Genomic DNA, 17,179 nt, shown 5'->3' with positions numbered 1-17,179 from the left:
CTTGCGTAGCTTCGCATCCATCGCTTCCTTCGCTTGCATCGCTTCCTTCGGTAGCTTCGCTTCCTTCGGTAGCTTCGCATTCATCGCTTCCTTCGGTAGCTTCGCTTCCTTCGGTTGCATCGCTTCCTTCGGTAGCTTCGCATTCATCGCTTCCTTCGGTTGCATCGGTAGCATCGCTTTGCTAACATAATTAAAGAATCGCGCGCCGCCGCCATATACTATAGATTCCTTTTGTTCTTCAACTTTCTTTAATTAAGTAAGTAGCCTTTCAACTGTTTTAAAGAGTGTAATTAAGTAAGAAAGTAAGTATGAAAGAAATAGTGTAGTTAAGTAAGAAAGAAGGAAGAGTATAGGTAGGCGGCGGCGGCAATTCTTTAATTATGTAAGTGAAGCTACCAAAGTAAGTAATTAGGTAAGTAAGTACCTTTCCTACTGTTTTAAAGAGTGTAAGTAAGTAAGTAAGAAGGAAGTGTGTAATTGGCAAGATCAAGCAAAGCCAGCGAAGCTACCGAAGGAAGCGAAGCTACCGAAGAAAGCGATGCGAAGCTACGCAACCGAAGGAAGCGATGGAAGCGAAGCTACCGAAGGAAGCGATGCAACCGAAGGAAGCGAAGCTACCGAAGGAAGCGATGCAACCGAAGGAAGCGAAGCTACCGAAGGAAGCGATGAATGCGAAGCTACCGAAGGAAGCGATGCAACCGAAGGAAGCGAAGCTACCGAAGGAAGCGATGAATGCGAAGCTACCGAAGGAAGCGAAGCTACCGAAGGAAGCGATGCAAGCGAAGGAAGCGATGGATGCGAAGCTACGCAAGCGAAGGAAGCGATGGATGCGGAGCTACGCAACCGAAGGAAGCGATGGATGCGAAGCGATGGAAGCGAAGCTACCGATGCGACCGAAGGAAGCGATGGAAGCGAAGCTACGCAACCGAAGGAAGCGATGGAAGCGAAGCTACGCAACCGAAGGAAGCGATGGATGCGAAGCGATGGAAGCGAAGCTACCGAAGGAAGCGAAGCTACCGAAGGAAGCGATGCAAGCGAAGGAAGCGATGGATGCGAAGCTACGCAAGCGAAGGAAGCGATGGATGCGGAGCTACGCAACCGAAGGAAGCGATGGATGCGAAGCGATGGAAGCGAAGCTACCGATGCGACCGAAGGAAGCGATGGAAGCGAAGCTACGCAACCGAAGGAAGCGATGGAAGCGAAGCTACGCAACCGAAGGAAGCGATGGATGCGAAGCGATGGAAGCGAAGCTACCGATGCGACCGAAGGAAGCGATGGAAGCGAAGCTACGCAACCGAAGGAAGCGATGGAAGCGAAGCTACGCAACCGAAGGAAGCGATGGATGCGAAGCGATGGAAGCGAAGCTACCGAAGGAAGCGAAGCTACCGAAGGAAGCGATGCAAGCGAAGGAAGCGATGGATGCGAAGCTACGCAAGCGAAGGAAGCGATGGATGCGGAGCTACGCAACCGAAGGAAGTGACGCAAGCGAAGGTTCACTTCACCGTAAAATTCCAGCCGCTCATGCTTCACTGTATCATAACCCCCAGCGTTTATGGCTCCGAAAGTCTGGGAGGGGACACGGCCCCCTCCACTACCCACCACCGCATCCGTGCTGGGACTGGGCAACGGTTGGAATCGAACCGCTGAAGTATTGTACCCGGGATCGCATTGCACGCCACTGCGCCAAGTCCGCAGCACACTTGGACCACTTCTCCGGGCGCTTTTATCTCTTCACTTTGGATGTTGGACTTTAAAAGTCAGCGAGGGCCAGGGGATTCGAACACGCCACCTCAGAGTCCAAAGACGTCCCCTTAACACCTGCGCCACCGGGGCAGACGGTCCAAGGTCGCTTCTCCAAGCTTTTCACTTTATTCCTGGGACTTTGGCTTTGGCTATCAGGGGCAGACGGTCAAGGTTTAGTTTGGTTTAGTTTGGTTGTACAGACAACTATAAGTGGATTATTTTGATATTGACAAAAGCTTAGAAACCTGATTAATGGCAGACAACTTGTGAAGTTTTTTTTCTCCCTCCTTTTAGGGCTGGCCCATTGTTGAGACGAGAGCTGAGGAAGTGTAAGTGTGTTTTTAATTTGATTCAAGAAAACAAAGCGACGCGCATCTAACCTTCAAACTGTGTCATCATCATTGTGTCTTTTTTCTCTCCAACAGATTCCTGTGAGCTCACATTTGACACAAACACAATCAGTAGAGAGATCGAACTGTCAAACAACAACAGGACTATGACAAATATGTGTAGCGATCAAACGTATCCTGATCATCCAGACAGATTTGACGTGCGGCCCCCTCAGCTCCTGTGTAAAAACGCTCTGACTGGTCGCTGTTACTGGGAGGTGGAGTGGACAGGAAGGGTTGATATAGCAGTGAGTTACAGAGGAGTCAAAAGGAAAGGAGACTGTGCTGACCGTGAGTTTTGCAGGCAGAAAAGCAGGAGAGCTGAGCCAAACCCGGGAGCCGTGGAGCTGTGCTTGTCACCCCGCGATGACAACGCGATGTGACCTGTGATTCTTGGAGAGTTTTACTCTTTTAGTTGGACACAGACCTAAAAGTTCATATGGGGATGGAACCCAGATCCTCAAAAGCTCTAATCAGCGCTCTGCCACCATGAGCTGAAGAAGTTAAATATGTCACCGCAGTCGGAATCCAAACAAAGGTTTCCTCTGATAAGAAACAGACTCATTAAAATGTATCAGTGTCAATAATAGAAGAAAGTGAAAACCTTTGAGGAGGAGGACTTCATCACCTGAGACGATAGCTCAGGTTGTAAGAAGACGGTTTGGGAGTTGGAGGTTGTGGGTTCGATCCTCACAAGGCTCATTGATTTTTGAAGAGCAAAGTCCATAGAAGAAAGTGAAAACTTCTGAGGAGGAGAAGTTCATCACCTGAGACGATAGCTCAGGTCATAAGAAGGCGGTTAGGGAGTTCGAGGTTGTGGGTTCGATCCTCACAAGACTCATTGACTTTTGAAGAGCAAAGTTTAAAAAAAAAAAGTGAAAACCTCTGAGGAGGAGGACTTCATCACCTGAGACGATAGCTCAGGTCGTAAGAAGGTGGTTTTGGAGTTGGAGGTCGTGTGTTCGATCCTTATCGCCCTCACTGAATTTTGAAGTCCAACAGCCAAAGTGAAAAGATAAAAGCGCCCGGAGAAAAGGTGTAAGTGCAAAGGGATTCAGGTGGCGTTGTGGAGGTTCATTGTGGCTACGGAGCCAGCAGGCAGTTCTCTGCCTAGTTCGAACCCCTGTGGCGTCCATTTGGATCCTGGCGCGAAGGGCGCTGCGTTTCCACAGAGATACAAACAGGGGGTTATACTTATTTGTTCTTTATTGTGGTGCATTCCTGCCAGATGAGAGACGACAACAGAGGACAGAGTCCCCACGTCACTGAGAAGATGTGAGAAGATTTTATAAGATGTAAGAAGATTTAATAAGATGTAAGAAGATTTAATAAGATGTAAGAAGATGTGAGAAGATGTGAGAAGCTGCTGCATGGACATCTTCTCTGACACTGGACCACTAGGGGGCGTCTGCCTGAAAAATAGAAAAGAGGAGTGAAAAGCAAGTGTTAAAGGGCCAGTTCACCCACAGTCAAAAACACATTTCTTCCCTCTGGTCCGTAGTGCTGTTTATCCATGTAAATATTTTTGGTGAGAGATACGAGCCGTAGAGACGTCTGCCTTCTGTCCAACATAATGGGACCAAATGTCACTACGCACACATACATACATACATACATACATACATACACATATACATACATACATACATACATACACACATACATACATACATACACATATACATACATACATACATACATACACACATACATACATACATACATACACACATACATACATACACAAATATACACATGAATACATACACACATACATACATACACATATACATACATACACATATACATACACACATACATACATACATACACATATACATACATACACATATACATACACACAGACATACATACAGAGTTGTACACACTGAAACCAACCTCAGTATATACAATAAAAACTGGATATTTGTACTCATCAATTATTTTTCATTCCAATGTGTTCCAGTTTTTTTAATCTTTCAGAAGAGACCTCGTTAGCCACGAGTACTACTAAATATTATTACTAAAAGTAATATTTTTAATCTGAAGTAAACTAAGTGTCTGAAAAATGTGTGCTTAAAAATAAGAAGTAAAGTAAAAATACAAAATACACATATTTACATATTATAAAGACATATGCTAGACTATAAAAAATATACTACTACTACTACTAATAATAATGATATGATGAAGAAGAAGGAGGAGGATAATAATTTTCTGATGGATCATGAATGGGCAGAATTCAATAACTTTTTCTGACTTTTTAAAGCTCGACTTCCTTTTTTAAATGATTTGTTTCTAGAGAACCATGATACATTTTGCAGCCCATGATGGTAAATTTGTAATATTGTTTATTATTCTGACAGTGAAATTACAGCTGATAAACAGATAAAGTGATACTGAATTGACTGATTGTGTCGGGGCTTATGAACTGTTTGGCGAAGTCTTCTATAAAAGCCAAAATATGTTTGTGAAGTTTTTTGATAAACTTTACAAGACAAAATATAAATGAATCCGAATTGCTGTTTGTTTTTGTTAGATCTGATTTTGTCAGAGCTGTGAAATATTAAATCATCCATCATTACCCTGAGGTATATATAAACTACAGCTTATATAATGTCTTCATACACACATGTTTAGATATAGATAGAAAGATTATAAAAAGTCACATTATTAGTTTCAAAGCCAAATTCTGAGATAAAGGCCCAAATAATCAGAAAATGTCATAATCAACGATACGTTATTATGATTTAAACTCATAATTACGACTTATTATAGGGATATTGTTTTTACTGGTGTTTATCATCCGCCGTTATACGAAATCCTTCATTTGCGTAAGTCTCGCGAGATTTGCATATGTTGTTTCCTTATTGAGTACGTTCTATAAACGAATTATGTTTCATATTGTGGTTTTATAAGGCGACAACGTTGTGGTAAAAAAAGAAAAAAAAAACGTCTATGGTTTAATATACTTGGTTAGACTTAGGGAAATTTATGGTTTGTCTGTCACTCTCGCGAGATCTGTCGCTGCTCCGAGGTTCCGTTGGATATGGCTTTCGCTCAGTACTCATACACAGGTGGCGTTGATTTTTGTGACAAGAACACAAGAAAAACTCGACAAACGCGATATAAAACGACATGTGACTTCACACAATAATGTCACAAGTCCCCCTTCATTTTTAATGTTAACTTTCCTTCATTTATTCGGGTGGAATGGCCGCTGTGCGGTTTGTTTATCCGCCTCAAACTGAATGTACACACAGGTGTTGTTAGCTTAGCTGTTAGCCACCTAGCAGCGGACGCAGCGACATTGTTATTGTTTATGTTTGTTTGTGTTTCAGCTTCCGACTTACCTCAAAACATCCGTTTTTGTTGTTGTTTCCGTCCTTTTGATCTCAGTTTCCCCTCTCGTACTCCACACGTCTTCATTAAACAGGTTTTATCCGGTGAATTTTCAACATTTTCGGATGTTTCCTCTGATCACTTCGCCGACACCGAGCAACGCTGCGCCCCCCCTGAGCAACACGACCCCCCCGGGGAGGGAGGGAGGGAGGGGGTGTCTGGGTGCCAGGGAACTTTTTCGCCGTTTAATTTTTTGACTGAACTTGAGAATGACAGAAATGATTAAATAATATCTGGTTTTCGCTGCAGAACTGATATACAATCAATAAATCAATATATAACTTAAACATAGTTTTGACTCTGCCGCCTTCAAAATAAGAGTCCCCAACTTCCGTCTCTGCCAGCAGGTTGACAGTCGCATCAAAATATGAAAAGTTTATTAATCTTCGAAGGAACTGGAGAAAATTGTATGATCTTCGAGAATCGTTTCATCATGCATGTTTTTATTTTATTTTTCATAAATATAGTAATTAAAGCTTTCAAGTTTAATTTAAATAGAATTTTAGATTCATTAATTCTAAAAGAATTATAACACAAATGCAAAATTAAAATAAACGCATATAATATTTGCATAAGTTATGGCCACACTGTTGCGTGGACTATTTCCCTTTATCAAATGCAAAAGTACAATGGATATGTGTTATTTCATGGAAAGTATGAAAAATTATTTTAGGATAGGATTATTATTATTATTATTTATTTATTTATTTTGCCTCTGTTTCTTTTTGGTCATATGTAAAATAAAAGTTGATTTACCACAAAATCATCATATCTATGTTCAAAATTCAAATAATCAATTAATTGATCTTATAAACCTAAAAACCATCATTAAACATAATGAAATTTAATTAAATATTTTTTTCGTATTTATTTCTAGGGATCATGAAGGCAGCACAGTGGAAAAATCAGTGATGATTCAGGTGCAAACAAATTCAAATATTCAATCTGCATTCAAAATAATAATAATAATAATTATTATTATTATAACCCCCCCAAATATTTATAAATGTCCTGTTTTTTCTGACACGATTTGTGTCTGTTTCTTTATTTGACGTGTCCTTCAGGACCTGAAGTGTCCACCGTGATGAGACCAGACTCACCTGCTGCAGGTTATTTTTTATCTTTAGGTGAAAACAGTCGTGAGGCGAAATAAAAGAGTAAAATATCTTTATTGTATCAGTAAAGATGAACAGAAGGCACACAGACACACAGACACACACACACACACACACACACCAGTGTCTCAGCGTCTTTCTCCGGCCTCCGTCACACATCAAAATACACCAGAACATCCAGTTTCTATCTGCACGACTCAAAGGTTTACATGTGGTTCCACCTCAGAACGTTCGCAGGCTGAACTCTGCAGCTCGTAGAACCACGTGAAGCAAACGCAGCCTTTTAGAAAAAAATATATTCATATATAATTATACACCTTTTCTACACATCGAAGCAAATCAACTATACAAAATGCAGAAAACTATGTGAGTAAAATAACCGCTGAGGCGTTTTGTAAGAAAAGTCCAGGAAAACGTTCGTATAATGCCAAAAAATATTAGCTTTAAAGTTCCACAAAAGACGTTTCAATATACGACCAGAACATCTGGAAAATACACATCTGTCCCTTTGAAGCAGTAAGACAATTTAAAGTACGTTAGTAAAGGAGTGACATGGCTTTCAGATACTTTTTGGTTGAAATACAAATCCCAGAGTTCACTTGTACGTGAGGACTACAATCCGAGACTATCAGAATAAAAGTTTAACATCGAGGGAAATAAAACTGTAAAACCATAATACGAGGGAAAAAAATAATATATAAAATTATTTTCTTCTACTCAAAATATTTCACCTTAATATGAGTTTTACTTCTTTGAATATTGTGATTTTCATGTTCTTGTACCGTTTAGTTGTACAACTTTGTCCTGTAAAGTTACTTTTTCTTGTAATATTAGTTTTTCTCAAATTATTTCATCTGTATTCTTGAATTATAAATATTTAGAATACTGAGAAAAAAGGAGTAACGAGTGCATAACTAATTTCAAGAAAAGAGCTGCAATGGGGAGTAATGGACTACATGTAGCAGGATTAAGTATACCAAAAAATGTAAATGTATTCCATTACAGTTACAAAAAATAAGATGTAATCAATTTAGTAAAAACATGGATTATTAGCAGGATTACAATTTTACAAATCTCACAGCAGCCCCCTGGTCTCAGTGAAATGAGCTAATCTGACAGTTGCTAATTCATTATCTCTTCAAAAAAAAAAACCTGCTTTCACTAGGTGGAAATTTTGCCATTATTTTGTCTCGTCTAATTTAAAGGAACATTTACAGGTAAGACCAGCTGCTAACATTAGCTACACAGTCCAACCCTTAACATGGGTTAACAGACCCCAGACACTAACTACACAGGCCAGCTGCTAATGTTAGTTACATAGAAATCGATGTGAAGTGTGAATAGCTACTTAAATAAGTATATTCAAATCTGCATAATTACTGTTTTTAATTCAATTGTGCATTCACGCATTACAAAGGTAGGAATAGTTGGACAAACAATTAATAACCTTAACAACAGACATTAAACATTATATTAGATTAAACAGTTTCACGTTATTTGCTATTGAGGTAATCCAAAAGTAGGGGAAAGTAATCAAGCTACATCCCTTTAATGTAGTGATACTTAGATTAGGGTACTGACTACATTCTTTAACAGGTAGTCAGAAGTTGTACTGGAATGCATGTTAAAAGTAATCCTCCAAACCCTGCCTCTACTGCAAGCTGCAAGTCAAAGTTTTTACTTTTAATTTTCATGAACACAGTAGATTAGTACATATCATTGTTCGGACATCAGTTTGCACCATGTGCCATCATCACACTGACACGTGTCAGAATTAAATGTATTCCCACCTGTTTAACTACAATCTATCTAACAGTTGCATGTGCTGCAGACAGTCAAAGTCTTCATAAACATTCATGATATCCTGAGCATTAAGTTCTGTTTGTCAAATATTATGGATTATCTAACAGTTTAGTTTGCTTTACCATTACAGCGCCAAAGACCCTCTAACATGACTGTAGACTCCCTGTCTTATGGAGCTGTGCTTAAGTAGGAAAATGGTTTTTAATTAACCTGAAACAGGTTGCTTTTCATTATTTTTTTGCCCCACCAGCTAATGTGGCGCCAAGAGGAGTAGCTACGCAGTCTGCAGAACCAGCTTCTAACACAAATGCTCCACAAATGGCTATTGATGAATACCCAGGGTATCCTCAAGAAACTTGTGCCTCAGCTCCACTGCAAGACAACCCCTGGTGGCAGCTGGACCTGATCAGTATCTACCACATAACTGCTGTGTCTGTTACCAGTGTGAAAGGCTGGCAAAAAGAGGAGCTGAACGGTGCTGAGATCCGCATTGGCCTCAGGAGTGACACTAGCAACCAGAGGTGATACTAGCAGGAACAAAAAAGTATCTACTTGCCTGAAACAGTGCTATACTTTGCCTCCAACTCTGATTTTATTCTTCCTCCTCCTGTCAGGTGTGCCATCATTTCCACTGCAGAGGGACAGCGCAGATACAGCTACCAGTGTGGAATAATGCAGGGTCGCTTCGTCCATGTTGTTCTTCCTGGACTACAGAAGAATTTGACTATCTGTGATCTGCCTGTGTGAGCTGAGCCATTTCACTTTGGGCTTGCCATGTTGGAAGAATTTAAAGCCTGGCGATAAAACACTTCACCAAATTTTGTCCACAAAAACGCATTTTATCATTATTCGTCCACTGGAAGGGCACTTTAGAGGGAACTTTGGAGTACTATTTTTCCACATTATATCTATGATAGGGGCATCCAAGAGGGCACTGTCACTTTTTCAAACATGGGTGGTTAATTGCGTAACATTTAGCAGGATCTATTGGCAGAAATGAAATATAATATTATATGAAATACCAATACTTTTGAATTGATTAGAATTTCATAACCACATCAGAAGTTGCTCTTTGTACTTCTATTTCTCCTCTAGACTCCATTGTTTAATTTACATTGAACAGAAGCTTTTTGTTACATTTCTGTAAGTAAAGGATGATTTGGCAGATGTTTTTTTGTGCAGTGTTATTCATCTTATTGTTTAATACGTTTCTTCCCATAGAAAATGTGGCTTTGAGAGGAGTGGCTTTTCAGTCTTCTTCAGCATTGAAAACTACAGGTCAAGCAAGCAAAGTTATCGATAGCTATCGTTTTTCCACCTGTAGCATAACTAAAAAGAAACCCGGTCAGTGGGTGGCAGTGGATCTACTGGTTCCCTACAATGTGACTGTGATCCAGCTTGCCTACGACAAGAACTGCTGCTATAGTGATGATGTGCGTGTGGACGACACAAGGTAAGCATACAAATGCAAAGGGATAAACTTCACCAGTGTAAACTCGAACGAGGTAAACTTCGGAAACTTCTATAAATAGTCAGCCAGATCCACTTATGTTAGACAAAACTCTGATAGCACTGCTGGGTAACAAGCAGGGTGTGTGCTAGTCTTGAACAGGCCTCATAAAAAATGTGTATTGTATGTTTTCACACTAACATTGCTGATTTAGTAACAAAACATTGGACAGTGGATAATGTGCAACTTAAAAGAAAAAACTGGATGAATCAAGTTTAAAGGTAAACACCATCTCTGTTTCTTTTTCTCTGTTTCAGCTGCCAGTTTATCTCCCCTAGTTCACCATCTCTGGTGACTGTGAATTGTGGTGGGATTGTGGGCCGCTATGTGACTGTAAATCATCCCATCATACCAGCGCGTCTTTGTGAAGTAGAGGTCTACAGCACTCTGGAGAATCCTCAAAACAAAGTTCCTCAACGGCCCCAACCCCATGGTAAACTGATTACGTGGTTTTTTAAAATTCTTACAATGCAAAACTCTCACTGCAGGGTCAGCCCATTTGAAGATGATACTGTAATTTACATTAATATTCTGTTAAGACATTATGAGCATAAGTGAGCAGACTGTTTCAGACAGGGGGTGAATAAATGAGGTGCAGAAATGGCCAGTATAGGAAAAATAATGTGTTTCATGAACATTAGAGCCTGTAAACCTATTCTATTAGAATCCCCAAATAAGATCCCAAAAACCAATTATTTGATCTTTTAGTGATTTAATTAATCTTGTTTGCAGAGACTTGCAACAGGCATTCATACTAGTCCTTCATGGCTACATCATGCATTCACGAGTTATTGTTGAATTTTCTTTTTTCCACATTACTAGATTATTGCTACTTGTGCCACTGTGACTACATTCTCATTCACAATGAACCTAAAACATGGTTTGAAGCCCAGGCCTACTGCAGAGAGTGGTATGCTGACCTGGCCACCATCAACAATGTTCAGGACATGAACAGGGTCATTGACAAAATGGCAAATGAGTTCTACGACTTTTGGATTGGGCTGTACAAAGATGTCCATGTCACTTGGAAGTGGTCTCTGTCAGCTGATGGTTTCTATGGAGATGGCGATGCTGAGTTCAGGAACTGGGATGTTGGTGAACCCAGCAATGCGAGTGGCATCCTGCACTGTGCTGGCATACAACACACTGGTGAATGGAAAGACCTGGACTGTGACTTACTCCACTACTTCTTATGCTTTGATGGTAATATTATAGAAACTGTTATTCAGATGATTTCCCGTGTTAACAAAGCCTTTGCAGTTTGATAATATTGTTAAATTATCTTGTGGAACCGCTGATGTGAGCAGGGACTAGTTTGGGAGCACAGATTGCATCTACATTTAACAACACAGTGATTAGTAGTAATTAGAGCATTAATAAACATTTTGTGTGTTTTTTTCACTGGCAGCACTTGGTTAAGGTTAGGGAACCCTTACATGTACTAAGTTTGGTACCCAACCATATTTGGCACATATTTAATTGAGATCACCATCTTTACTAACCGGCGAAAGCTGGCTAAATCTAAGCACAGATGAATTAGGTTTAGTATGTCAGTCCCTGTCCTTTGTGTAAATTACTTTGCCAAAAACAATGAAAAAGACACAGACATCCAGATACCCAATATGATAGGTGTTGCACCGCAACCTTACCAGAACAGCAAGAGACATTCACACACTAAATAGCTCCTGTTTAAAGCATTTATTTGTGTGATGTTTCGAGCTTATTTGTGTGATGTTTCGAGCTTCAGGTTCTTCCTCAGACTGCTTCTAAATCCCTGTGCATCCCCATGTTTGTCACCATGTTAGAATTTAACTCAAAACACTGCTGCACCTGTGGAAAGCCTCATATCATGTTATGTATCATGTTCGTTTTTTTCTATAGAACTAAATGATAAATTAATGAAATGTCTTGAAGGTAGGAAGTCAATTTTAAAACCCACTGGAAGATACACAGCAGTAATCAGTTAGAGCAGTTAGAGCATCATGATTGTTTCTGTGGTCACAGGAGACGGTGCAGCAGAAACAAAGATTCTTGTAGAAACACCAATGAACTGGACCGACGCTCAGCACTACTGCAGAAAGCACCAAACGGACCTGCTCAGTGTGAGGAACCAGACTGAGAACCAGGAAATCCAGAGTATGGTGCCGGCGGGAAAGCTGGCCTGGATCGGCCTGTTCGGAGACTCCTGGGAGTGGTCCGATGGGAGTAACTCCTCATTCAGATTCCAGTGGCAGGAGCCGGTGGACAGCTTGGGAGATGGTCCGAAATGTGTCCATGTTTATAACAGGAAATGGAGCGTACGGTCCTGCAGCACCAAATCTCTGTTTCTCTGCTATGGTAAGTTTTACAAAAGTTTATGTAAGTTTTACATTACTGCTCTAAGTTGATTTACAAAAAAGTAATTTTTCAAGCAAAGATGTCCAACATTGATGTCCAGCAAATGTGAGGATTTGCCGCTTTTGAGAGTCGAAGTCACGCCCCTTCTGCTGGACCACCATGGGACCTAACTTCAGCACCCCCTGGCACAGATCAGCTAATCAGCTTGGTGGAGTGGGCAGATCTGACTTGACCCAAACAATGTCTCACCAGCATTCATGCTAATTAAAATAAATTGAGTATCTTTTTGCACCTGTGTGAAAACAGTCCCACAGCAGTTTTTTGGTTATTTACACCTGACCCCCTAGTTTAGCTATAAAGAGCAACAAAGTCAAAAAGAGTGACAAAGTCTCAGAAACTAGACGGCACTGTTGACTTTTAATTTCTTGATTTATTTTTTCACCCATCCTCGCAGCTCAGCTCAACTGTGAGTCAGGATGCTGCTTTTACAGTTTGTAGTCATTTGGACAAATGTTAAACAAATGGTATATTTCTTTAAATGACAACATTGCATAATGTTGCCAAAATGCCAGCAAGGTAATCACATCAGCTACTATTTTTCAGCCATTAAGAAGAAGAGATCTATAGTGAGGATCAGCGCGGATTTTGACATGAGTGACCCCGTCATCCAGCAGCAATTCACGAGTCAGGTGAGAAGTTTTACTGAAATATTAACATGTTTCATTGTGCGTTCTTAAAGTCCACTCCCCTGTTTTAAGACATGAAGTGGAAGGTAAACTTTATTAAACTTGAACTTTTTCAAGAAGTAATTAAGTTTTAAGTTTTAAATTTCATTTACTGAAAGTACAAGTGCTGATTTTCTTGTGGCAGAGTCGCGATGAAGTGACTGTGATTACTAGTTAATAACAGTTATGTAATAACACCCAAGTTCTTAATCATTGAAGTTATAATGAATGTAAAGACAATCTTTTGTGTACGCCCCAAAGCTGGAGGCAGAGGGGAAAAACAATGGCATCAGTAAGATCCGTTGGAGGACGAGTTTCACACAGGAAAGAAACAGCACAGTAAGACTTTGTTGTCAAACTTTCCTTCCTGTTTCCTCTTTTTTGTTTGTTTTTAAAAGGAAATAATATAATGATAATGTAGCTATTATATTTTATTTTTAAAAAAAGATAAAGTCATTTTATTGCACATTAGTGGAAATAATTGGCTAACATTTAAAACTTATATTTGGCAAGAACAAGTCATATAGTGATTGTAGCAGAAAATAATTCATTTTCATTCAAGCTTTGTTGTTTGTGCATTTAGTTTTAAAACTACTTTTTAAACTTACCTTTCCTCTTTTTGTTTTCCTACTTTCTTTTCTATTCTAAAAAGGGCTGCATGAATAGAGTTGGTCACTGTATATTTTATGTATTTTCTGTTTTACATGTTTACCTGTGGATGGTGTCAGTTTACAGAGTGTGTTTGCTGTGTTGTCTCTAACAGGTGAGTGCCACCAGTGGGAGGTGAAACATAAGTCCTGGTTCCCCTGGCTGGACCGAACTTAAAAATGTGGACTGTGTGTGTTGTTGCTGTGTGCTGGAGGGAATGAAGAGTGAAAATTAAAAAAATGTGAACAAACCCAGTATTTTTAAACATTTATTTTTAGTGAATTAAATGTAAGTTGATACAAAATGTCTGTTTAAGGTGCTTTGCTCCTGTGCTGGTAACATTTCACTTCTTAGTGAGGCCAAAATAATCTTATTTAAATTTAAAGAGGGATGGAGCTTGTATTGTATTTAAATGTAGTTTGCACTGTTGCCAGGAGCTGGTTGTTTTAGCTGAGCATAATGACTAAAAACAGGTAGTACATGAAAGCATTCATAATACTGATTGTGAATAAAATTAATACATTTTAAAAGCAAACCTCACTAGCCTCGTTTGTCATCTTGTGTACTGTGGTTTTGTGTATTTGTTCTCGCATTTTATGTTCATATGTCTCTTGTATGTTAAAATGAAATCTTTACAGAGTAATGTAGGTATAACTGTAGATGTTAAATGTAGACACAAAATGAGTCTGTCAAAATGTACCTGCAGTCTATATTCTGTTCTGTCCGGTCATATATGTCAGTATACATGACTTGACTAGATGCACTTTCAGATGAATTTTAGCATTCTACTGTTTGCACCTTTATGCTGATTCACCTGCTGTGTCCTCAATCTGAGAGAGAGATGGACAAACATCACGGGAGACACAGGCAAGAGAAACAAAACAAGAGGCAGAAAAATCCACCCCAAAACTACAGTGGACACATCATTTAAGTGGTCCCGCATTTCATGAGGGGTTCCGCACTGGATGCATCAGTTTAGTCAAGCATAACTTGAGAGTAACATATGTTTTGTTAAAGTGGAAATAGCAGATATATGAGCCATGTGTGCCCACTGGGACACATGTTGTAAATGTGTGTGTAGCCTATATTTTGTTTATGTTTTGTTATGTGATTAGTATTCATTTCACTAACAAATATTGTATGTTCATCAAAGCACACACTCACTCACTCTACTGTGTGAGTGTCTGCTCTGTTTGTTCTTAGTATCTGGCATGTGTGGGTATGCACATGCACATGTACATGTAAATATTTGCTTAATCAAATGCATGAACCAAATTTGAGCCTTTGGTCAGAAAGGTCAACATGAAGGACATCTGGCTACCATCTCCCAAGGAAGGAAAATCAAATCAAGAATTGAACGTCTTGTCATCTGTCACCTGTGCTAACAACCAAATAAATAAATAAAAAAAAGAACCAATCCTTTTCTGTCCAGGTATAATTCATGATTTATTTTCAATTATTAAATTTTTTACAGCATTTTTTTTATGACTAGTTGCAGACATTTTCTCTTAAGCTGCAATACGACTAGAGATTATGCATCAAATCAAATATAAATAGAAAATTGTGCGTTTTAAAGGATCGGGTGTTGCCAAATTTTCAGATTTATCAGTTGCACTCATGCATACTATGATGAGAGTATGGTTTGCATTTATTTGTATACAGGTCAGTTCAAATGCATGAATCACATGAAGGGTTGGGAACACTGGACACCAGCAACTTTTTGTGAACTAGTCAACATATAGATCATGGAGTGGAGCTGGAGATTTACTTTTATTTGGGGTAAGCTGTATAATGATATACATGTGTTTAAATGAGTGGATTTTTTGTTTTACTTTAACTGAAAACACTCTAGTCAAGGTCCAATATATTCTTTTAAAAGATAGTAGATATTTGAATTCATTAGATTAAATCCTAGATGGTGAGCAATTTTTTCTTCCCAAAATTATTATTAGATTTTCTCATATTGTGAGCCTGATCGTGAAACAAAGATATGTTTTCAAGCCATAAGGAAAATGACTAGAAAACTGTAAGAATCTACACTTTAAATTATGTGTAAATTCTTGCTGAATGAGTTTCATATCAGTGTTAAACTTTATTTGCAGGCTCCATCCTTCCCAGTTTGAGAGTTACTCACCAGGCAGGTAAGAAAAGTACATAGGTATTATGAAAGTGATTAAAACATTAAAACTAGAGGTACTCACTCTGCAGTAGAACATCCCTTGTGAGAAATGTATGATATATGACATTATTTGATTGTTGATATTGATGTGTCAGTGTTTAAGTAGCATTTTACTGTTGTATCTGGTCAAGGTGGAACAAGTTTTAATGACTTTACACAGTTAAGAAGTTAGTGCAGTCCAATTCTCACCCTCAGGGCTGAGTCACTTCCTTCAAGGGGACACAAGATCAATGCCAGGGGTTATGAGAACAGCATAGGAAAGAAGGGAAAAAGAAAAACCACATCACTGTCAAGACAGCTCGCCATACAGCAAAGACTTCAATTTAATTCAGCTCAAGCTAATATTCTTGTTAAGTGCTTTCATGTGTAAATGCTTCACAGTTTTGGACAACCTGGACAACATTACAGCTACACCAAACCAGAGCCAAACCGGAGGAATTCCTGTTTCTTTAGTGTCCTTAGTGAAAGGACAGGGACATACAGAGAACTGATAAATATTAGTTTATGTCAGATTTTTACAAGTCCATGTTAGAGGAACAAATCTTTCATGTCGAGCTATTTCATCATTTTTAATCTTTAAAAATCATCAGAATAGAGGAAACAAAGTCTCTAAAACTATCCTCCCTATTTTTTTATATACAGTACAGCAAGTACTCCATTGTAGTGTATTTGAATTTGAAACACTACAGTCATTTAATTTGTACAGTAATTTGAAAAAAAAGTCTTAAACAGCTGTAATTTATTTTGAAACAGTCAAATCAGTAAATAGTGAAGCGATCTGTTTCATTATCTTCATGTAATTAATATAAAAATGCCAGATGGTAGTCTGCATGAAAAATAGACAAAAACAAAAAGTATTGTGATCAATTTGCCCGGGACAAATGTGATCACTAAAAGTGGTTTCTACTGTATAATCTTTGTCACTGCACTTACTCTCCAGCTAATGTGGCTCTGGGTGGAGTGGCTGTTCAGTCTTCACGATGGAACCACTATTATAATCCATATCGGGTGATTGATGGCAAACCTTATTCACAAAATTCATATGGAAGCTGCACTGCCACTTCGTGGGAGGACAACCCCTGGTGGAGAGTGGACCTGCGGCGTCCGTACAACATCTCATCAATTAAAATCATCCAGAGATCAGATTGTTGCATGGACGAGCTAGAGGGGGCCGAAATCCGCATCGGTGACTCGCTGGAGAACGATGGAAACAACAATCCCAGGTGATACAGTGGGTTCAGCTAATACTGATAATCAGACTGAATTCCTATTTTGTTTTTCAGTTTTCAATTTGGGAAAATTACTTAATTAATGAATAATGTCAGTTG

General features: G+C 39.2%; 2 protein-coding genes across 2 annotated transcripts; both read left to right on the top strand.

The window, feature by feature from the left end:
- Positions 1-728: 728 nt before the first annotated feature.
- Positions 729-13,063, top strand: LOC146305940 (uncharacterized). The gene is made up of 13 exons (XM_084713165.1): positions 729-1,742; positions 2,038-2,072; positions 2,169-2,174; positions 2,287-2,423; positions 8,703-8,973; positions 9,067-9,198; positions 9,660-9,905; positions 10,220-10,395; positions 10,785-11,165; positions 11,881-11,883; positions 11,967-12,299; positions 12,903-12,988; positions 13,058-13,063. The coding sequence occupies exons 1-13, from the start codon at positions 729-731 to the stop codon at positions 13,061-13,063; spliced, it is 2,826 nt and encodes a 941-aa protein (XP_084569291.1).
- A 3,599-nt stretch (positions 13,064-16,662) lies between these two features.
- Positions 16,663-17,078, top strand: LOC146305939 (fucolectin-5). The gene is made up of 2 exons (XM_084713164.1): positions 16,663-16,672; positions 16,792-17,078. Exons 1-2 carry the CDS (start codon positions 16,663-16,665, stop codon positions 17,076-17,078), a joined length of 297 nt encoding a protein of 98 aa, XP_084569290.1.
- The last annotated feature ends 101 nt before the right edge of the window (positions 17,079-17,179 follow it).

The sequence above is a fragment of the Lutjanus erythropterus genome, chromosome 23 (assembly GCF_056507025.1).
Source record: "Lutjanus erythropterus isolate fLutEry1 chromosome 23, fLutEry1.hap2, whole genome shotgun sequence".
Lineage (NCBI taxonomy): Eukaryota > Metazoa > Chordata > Actinopteri > Lutjaniformes > Lutjanidae > Lutjanus > Lutjanus erythropterus.
Note: the sequence above shows the minus strand (reverse complement) of the source record. Positions and strands in the feature narration are given on the sequence as shown.